This window comes from Triticum aestivum, chromosome 5D (assembly GCF_018294505.1).
Source record: "Triticum aestivum cultivar Chinese Spring chromosome 5D, IWGSC CS RefSeq v2.1, whole genome shotgun sequence".
In the NCBI taxonomy this organism is placed as follows: domain Eukaryota; kingdom Viridiplantae; phylum Streptophyta; class Magnoliopsida; order Poales; family Poaceae; genus Triticum; species Triticum aestivum.
In genome coordinates, this window is record NC_057808.1 from 305,964 (window position 1) to 313,930 (window position 7,967).

Genomic DNA, 7,967 nt, shown 5'->3' on the forward strand with positions numbered 1-7,967 from the left:
TGCTGCTGGACGGAGTCTTCCCCAACCTCTCCCTCTCTCCTTGCTGGATCAAGGCGTGGGAGACGTCACCGGGCTGCACGTGTGTTGAACGTGGATGCACCGTTCTTCGGTGCTTAGATCGGAATCAACCGCGATCTGAATCGCTACGAGTACGACTCCCTCATCCGCGTTCTTGCAACGCTTCCGCATCACGATCTACAAGGGTATGTAGATGCACTCTCCTTCCCCTCGTTGCTAGTTTACTCCATAGATTGATCTTGGTGATGCGTAGAAAATTTTGAATTTCTGCTACGTTCCCCAACATCTCCCCTATCAAAAAAGTAGGTAAGATTCATGTCTTGCTTCTATCTGTTCCGCTCCTTTCGCGGTGCCCTCCCATTCGTCGGATGTTTAGCTCCTCTTCGGCGTGCATCGTCCGCACTCCGACGGCGCCAAACACATAGGCCAAGCACGGCAAAACCCGACCAGCCCACATCTCTCTCCCTCGCACGTCGTTTTACTACGTACTCTCATCTTAACCTCAAACAGGTTTGCACCGTCGCCCGCCCCTCTCCTCATCCGCCACAAACCCTAGCGCATCATCACTTGTCCGTCGCCTCGTCCAACCTTTAATGAGCGCTGGCCCACTAACTTTTCTAACTCTTTACGATGTTGTAAAATACGCGAGAGAATACACCTCGACGCTAGAATCCAAATGCATCTGGACGATTCCGATTCCAGGATCAGCTGAGGCCGGGCTCAGAATGGAATTTTCGGTTCCACACGGGAACCAGAGAGAGAGGGGCGAGTGGGGGCAAAAAAAAAAAGTAGTAGGTGTTATTTACGCAGCTAGAGCCCAAACGGCTCCGGATTTGGTGCGAAATTACGGCGGAACTGCCACACATCGCGTCTCCACTCCCCCGCACCCTCCCCGCCCCGGCCAGAGAGAGAGAGAGAGAGAGAGAGTCAGATCCACCGCCGCCCGGCTCCCCCGAGCTCCTCCGCCTCCAGATCCGGCGGCCGGTAATGGCGCCGTCGCCTCCGCAAGCAGCGCCGCCCCTCTGAGCCGCTCTCCACGCAACGTCTCCGTCGCCGTCTCCGTCGCCGGCCACCCCACCCCACCGCTGCCTCGACCACGCCCCCTACCCACCCCATCGAGGTATGATGCAGCCTCTCTTTCTCAGTTTTAGCGGAATTTGCTGCTGCTTCTGCTTCTAGTTAGCTGTTGTCACTCAAATACGCTGCATACTATTCGCAAAAATAAAAATAAAAATACTACTCACTACTGGAGTATCTATCACCTAGCAGTAGCAGTGAGTGAGTGAGTGAGTGAGTGAGGTCGGCTTTAATCAGTTTACCAGTGACAACAACCATGATTTTGTCTCCGATATTATCATCGGACACTACATAGTCTAGTTTGATGCCGAGTCATTATAATGAATTTGTTTTCAACATAATCAAGGTTCCGCTCTTCGACGGTGCCTGCAGGTTGATGTTGAAGGCTTGTAGAGCTCAAAACACCCAGATGGTACTACTGCCATAATGCAGCCTTCAGACATTTGGAAGGCGCATGCGTCGCAGCAGCAGCAGTCGGAGGGGCCAGGGCTGGACATGGAGAGGAGCAACGGATGCAACGGCCATAACTGCTGCCCATCCCCTCTCCAGCCCGTCGCCTCAGCTGGTCAGCACTCCGAAAGCAGCGCCGCCTACTTCTCTTGGCCCACGTCTACGCTGATGCACGGTTCCGCTGAGGGCCGCGCCAACTACTTTGGGAACCTGCAGAAGGGCGTGCTGCCGGGACACCTTGGCCGCCTGCCCAAAGGCCAGCAGGCCACCACCCTGCTCGATCTCATGATTATAAGGGCGTTCCACAGCAAGATCCTGCGCCGCTTCAGCCTTGGCACGGCCATAGGCTTTCGGATCAGGAAGGGGACGTTGACCGACACGCCTGCCATCCTCGTGTTTGTTGCTCGCAAGGTTAACAAGAAGTGGCTCAGGCCTACGCAGTGCCTTCCAGCTGCCCTTGAGGTACACTTGGTTTTGTTGTTTGTTTTTACCAAATTCTTATTTAGCCCATACTAGTATGAACTTTCATAACCTGTATCTGTGAATGTTCCTTCCATGAACAGGGACCTGGGGGTGTGTGGTGTGATGTTGATGTTGTTGAGTTCTCTTATTATGGTGCACCAGCACCGACTCCAAAGGAACAATTGTATGACGAGCTTGTTGATGGGCTGCGGGGAAGTGATCCATCTATAGGCTCTGGTTCACAGGTCATTTTTTTCCCCACAGCTACCGTTGCCTGTTTGCCCTGTCCTCTTCACAGTTAACTAGTTATTACACTTCACATCCGTAGGATTGCAGTCTGGAGGAATTTGCTGTTGGATTCATTCACGCTGTATTTTATTTAGTTTTACTTCCATTGACTCAAAACTTCTTAAAACATTCCTACGTTTTCCTATGATGCAACCGAACAACCTGTCAATACTATGGTTTTCCTACTCTTATATGTTTACCAAACCCTGCTTTGCTATAAATCATACACCACAAAGACCAGACCAGAGATTCTGTTTTTTTTATTCCATTCATTTTCATGTACATCAAAGTCATTATTTAGCTGTCAGCTCTCTGCACACGCATCAGTTTCATGAATTGACATTTTAACTCGCACTTGTATTGTTTTGAATCCTCAGGTAGCTAGCCTTGAAACATACGGGACTTTGGGTGCCATTGTGAAGAGTCGAACTGGCAACAAGCAAGTTGGTTTCTTAACGAATAGGCATGTTGCAGTTGACCTGGATTATCCTAATCAGAAGATGTTCCATCCGTTGCCCCCTAATCTTGGGCCTGGAGTTTACCTTGGTGCTGTTGAGAGAGCCACTTCTTTTATCACGGATGATGTTTGGTATGGTATCTATGCGGGAACGAACCCAGGTAACATTTTTTGTCATCACAAATTGCTGAAATTTTTGTTCAACAGTTCAGTGGCATACTCTAGTCAAACAAACAAACAAACAAACAAAAAAAGGTCTATTTGTGGATCTTGCGTCTTTGGGCACCTTACAGTTTATTCACCACACGGATTTCATGCCTTTTGCTGCCATTTGCTTTCTTATTATGCTCTTGTTCTCTAAAATTATAAGATGGTTTACCCTTGCGATGCATCTGCAGAAACATTTGTCCGGGCTGATGGTGCATTTATACCATTTGCGGACGACTTTGACATTACTAATGTCAGCACTTCAGTTAAAGGAGTTGGACTCATCGGTGACATCAAGGCAATCGATCTGCAGTCCCCGATTGGTAGTCTCATCGGGAAGCAAGTTGTGAAAGTTGGAAGAAGCTCAGGCCATACGACAGGGACCGTCATGGCATATGCTCTTGAATACAACGACGAGAAGGGCATATGCTTTTTCACTGACTTCCTTGTCGTCGGGGAGAACCAGCAAACGTTTGATCTTGAAGGGGACAGCGGAAGCCTTATAATCTTAACAGGACAAGATGGTGAGAAGCCACAGCCTATAGGGATTATATGGGGTGGCACGGCCAACCGCGGAAGGTTGAAGCTGAAAAGTGGGCAGGGCCCAGAGAACTGGACGAGTGGTGTTGATCTGGGGCGCCTTCTTGACCTCCTCGAGCTCGATCTGATCACGACAAGCGAAGGGCTGCAAGGTCTGTGCTTTTCCTAACACTGAATGAGTGTTGTTTGCTGGGCACACAACAGCTAGACAGACATGTTGTTAGCCTCCTTTGTTTGTAGCATCACTTTGATTTCCTCCTCTCTTTGTTGGTGGCACAACAGAGGCTCTGGAGGAGCAGAGGATCACGGTAGCGGCGGCCAATTCTACGGGTACCGAGTCGTCGCCCGTGGCCACCACCCCGCAAGAAGCCGAGAAAGTGGACAAGATCTACGAGCCCCTGGGGATCAACATACAGCAGCTTCCACGGGACGGCTCCGCCAACTCGATGGACCAGCCCTTTGGGCCTGACGAGTTCCGCGTTGACACGGTGGATGGGGTGAACAGCAACGTGGAGGAGCGGCAGTTCATCCCGAACCTGATGGGCATGTCCCCGATGCGCGACGAGCAAGGAGGCAACGGCGAGCTGGAAAACAACAACCTGGAGAGCTCGGCGGAGGACATCTGCTTCTCGCTGCACCTGGGCGAGCGGGAGCCCAAGAGGCTCCGCTCCGACACGACGACGGTGGACATAGACCTGCAGAAATGAGGGGCTCGGTCGCCGTGGCGTCTTGTTCATTTCGTCGTGCCCCTCTGTATGCGTCGTTGTTGTTATTATTGGATTGGATTGGAGGCGATTGCGATTTGTGCCGGCAGTGGATGGAAAAATAAAACCCCATTGATCGATCTGTGAGATGAGAACCTGTTGTTGTATTGCTCGCTGGGACCCGACCCACAGAGTTTTACTACAGCAGTAGTTTCAGGTGAAAATGATGGCGCTGTCATCTGTATGTGTACTACTCCTGGTAGTACTCCCTCCGTTTCAAATTACTCGTCGCAGAAATGGATGTATCTAGAACTAAAATACATCTAGATACATCTATACCTGCGACAAGTAATTCGGAATGGAGGGAGTAGTAGTGAACTGTTGCGTGATTTATCTAACTCCCAACTCGTCAGCCAACTATAATCAGTACTGTTGCATGTGTACTAGTAATAGCGAAACATGCTACGTTTCATGTTGGTTAGTTGCCTCGTTTCATGTTTTGTAGTACTCCCTCCGTTCCTAAATATAAGTCTTTCTAGTGATTCCACTAGGTGGACTACATACGAAGCAAATTGAATGAATCTACATTTAAAATGTATCTATATACATCCGTATGTGGTTCATAGTGAAATCTCTACAAAGACTTATATTTAGGAACGGAGGGAAACTATTTATTATTGTGAAGAATTTTTTTGTAGTACTACTCCAGATGTGATGCTAATTGACCATGGCAATTTTTGAGACTATAGATCATGCATGGCACCCCCAAATGTGTAGTTCATGGCAATTGGCAACTCGTATCTTTTTGCAATCGAAACTCAAATTTAGATTTGTTACCATTGCAACTCAAGATTTGATTTGTTGTTATGCCAAATTGAATTATTCTTTCCCATGCCAAAAAACATACTAAAATGTTTCCTTGGAAATTTAAAATAAGTTGCCATGTCAACTCAACTTGTGCACCATGTCAAATTAAATCATGTTATCATTGCCATGGCAGTTTCAGGGCTATTTACAAGAGAAATCAACTTTAATTTGCCGTGATGTAGGGATAGTAATTTTGCCATGATACGTATAGTTGTCGTGATAGATAGAAGTAGTTTTATCTCTCTCTCATTTGCCATGCTCTATCTCTTCTCCACTCCTAAAGGGGGAGTACGTTGTCTTTTCATATATGTCGATCTTTTGGATTCACTACATTATTGGATATTCAGTTTATTACTTGTCATCATACGAAGGCAGTTACGTAAGATAACCGGAAGAGCCAATGTTTTGCTTAATTTCATTTTTGAACACTGACAAACCATGCCTCTCGAAGATATGGAGGAACCAAATCTGTGACATCTCTAATGTTACTTGGACGAGTAGTTCCTCGCATACATTCTCTATCCTTTTTGACACTTGTTGACAAAAAGGGGAGAAGAACATCGAGTGATAGGATAGCGGGTTATTTGCAGGGGTGTTTCCATTCGCCTTCTTATTTGGTTTTCCTCAGAACAATTTTATTTCATCGAACTATTTGCTTGTGGAACTTAAAGCACCGCCTGTGGTGTTGTTAAACCTCGATCGTCATGTAACGTTATAACCCCCATGCAATGCTATTTGCTTTCAGCTATTTGACTGCAGGTGCTACCGAATGCTTACTTTCCTTGCAATAATTATCCTCGATACTTATCTATCACGCAAGGATAATGAAAGCGTTTCAAGGAGGATTGAAAATCCTATCTCTAGAAGAGATATCTTGCAGGAGATTATTTATCTTCGATATCTAACCCTACAGGAGAAGAAAATTGCTTCAATTTAAAACTCTTGAGTTTCCACAGAAAACTCTACCTATCTTTCTTACAAGTTGTTTTTCCTTGCACATATACTATATTTCATCCTTTTTGCAGGAAAACTTGTCTGAAGCATATCCATTCCGAAAAAATATATCTGTATTTCCTTGCTCTGATTTTCCTCGAGTATCTAACTTGCAGGAAACTTATATCTCGTGTCGATTCAAACAATGCTCTGAGAAAATCGTCATGATTTATCCTTCGTCACAAATCATTTCAAAGTACTCACTTAATCTAACATATCTTTGTCAAAGATTGTGTGAAAGGAAATACCTCAGGCAGTGCCAAGTGTATTGAAAGAAACCATGAATGAGATCATATATCAATATCACTCGTACGAAGACTTAGCTCGCTACCTTCAATTTATCATAAATGCATACGATGCATATCTTCAGGGGGGAGCGTGCTTTATCTTCGTGATTATCTCTTGTCTTCTATTATCCTTCGCATTTCATTTTCATCTATCTATCCCTCGATGTGTTCTGTTTTGTCAATAGTCGTCCAAAAAGGGGGAGATTGTTGGTGCAATATTCACCCTCCTATGTTTTGGAGTTTGTTGACAGAAACAGGCATGGACTGATTTGTTTGCTAGTGCACAACAGAGAGAAATAGTCCATGCAGAACCGAAGAGAATGCTATCTCTGGTGTCAAGTTCGAAGAACTTCACCGAAGAATATCTGTGATGCAGAGAAGAATGAGCTACAATCTGTTGAAGATACGTAGGCGAGAAGATTGATGAGAAGGAGTTACCCCCTCTAAGGCTTATTGCTGACGTAAAGCAATTTTTTCGGAGCTCCGGTTCGATGAAAATTGACTGCAGTGAATGGAAGTCGAAGACAAAGTGAAGACATAGTATTCTTTTTGTTCTTCTTCCATTTATTTGAGTCATAGAACCTCTGTACTATTAAGAGGGGTATAGGTTCTCGAAGCTTAGATCCGCTGTGATGCTTAGCCCAAACCTATGAAAGATGCGAGAGAAATCCCTTTGAGTTTTGAATGATTACCTACCAGCAGTAGACGTTGTCCTTCGTGCTGCAGGAGATATCTTTCATACTGAGGTGTTAGCATTACTTGCTCCGCAAGTAATGTTACCATTGTGCTCAAAATCCGACCGTTGGACTCGTGTCGTTCAGCCATTGGTTGCTCCCGATGTCCAATTTGGTCTTTTCCCTTCAGGGAAGGCTGCGGCTATAAATAGCCACCCCGCTCCAACATTTTCCGTTGGTTGCTCCGCTTAATATTTCCGAGAAGATTGATTGAGCATCCCCTCTCCGAGTGATTTGAGTTTAAGATCCACTGAGAGAAATCAAGAGCCCAAACTTAGATAATGGTTGAGAATCACAATAGTTCTGAGTTAGAGTTCTTGTACCTATTACTCTTGAGAGCTGCGCATTCTCTAGACTGATAGGTTTCGGCTAGAGTGATTGAAGAGTTGTTGTCTTCACCGAGCTAGATCTTCAGCAACCAAGAGTCACTGTGGTTTGCGAAGGTCATCCGAAGGTTTGGAGATCGCCGACAAGTATCTACCATGAGTGAAATCAACTAAAGTCTGATCAACTTCGAGTTAAAGGAGAATAGGGCGAAGAGAGTTTACCTTCTATGTTAAATCACAACCCCTCCAACCAGGCGTAGTCCTTTGGCAGAAGGGTGAATTGGTCTACCAAATCTCTTTGTCACCATCGAGCACCACTGTTTCTATCTACTTTACTGCATTACCTTCAGCAATTTTCATTCGTGCTCTGTGTCGATAGATTACCTGATCAATCCGCTTTTATTGCATATCAATTGCATTCATCTTGTTCGTTATTTTCATCCATTTTGTTCGGTGCTCATCATTCTGTTATCTCATAATCTGTTCTGTTGTTCCAGTCACATATCTCTCACTGCATCTATTGTGTGTTTCCCTTCATATTACCTACCCTGTTATCT

The 7,967-nt window shown here is 45.7% G+C and overlaps 1 protein-coding gene across 2 annotated transcripts; it reads left to right on the forward strand.

Moving 5' to 3' along the window:
• Positions 1–862: 862 nt before the first annotated feature.
• LOC123119000 (protein NARROW LEAF 1) lies at positions 863–4,427 on the forward strand. Of its 2 annotated transcripts, none has more exons than XM_044538636.1 (6): positions 863–1,138; positions 1,442–2,007; positions 2,109–2,252; positions 2,673–2,913; positions 3,151–3,651; positions 3,782–4,427. In XM_044538636.1, exons 2-6 carry the CDS (start codon positions 1,522–1,524, stop codon positions 4,204–4,206), a joined length of 1,797 nt encoding a protein of 598 aa, XP_044394571.1. In that variant the 5' UTR covers positions 863–1,138; positions 1,442–1,521; the 3' UTR covers positions 4,207–4,427. The 2 variants fall into 2 exon arrangements, with proteins under 2 accessions (XP_044394571.1, XP_044394570.1); XM_044538635.1 differs by having other exon boundaries at positions 1,468–2,007.
• The last annotated feature ends 3,540 nt before the right edge of the window (positions 4,428–7,967 follow it).

Excerpts from the sequence above, each read along its gene's own strand:
- LOC123119000 (XM_044538636.1), top strand. The coding sequence starts at position 1,522 with ATGCAGCCTTCAGACATTTGGAAGGCGCATGCGTCGCAGCAGCAGCAG. Across the intron at positions 2,008-2,108 it reads GCCTTCCAGCTGCCCTTGAG|GGACCTGGGGGTGTGTGGTG; the intron begins GTACACTTGGTT and ends TTCCATGAACAG. Across the intron at positions 2,914-3,150 it reads CTATGCGGGAACGAACCCAG|AAACATTTGTCCGGGCTGAT; the intron begins GTAACATTTTTT and ends ATGCATCTGCAG.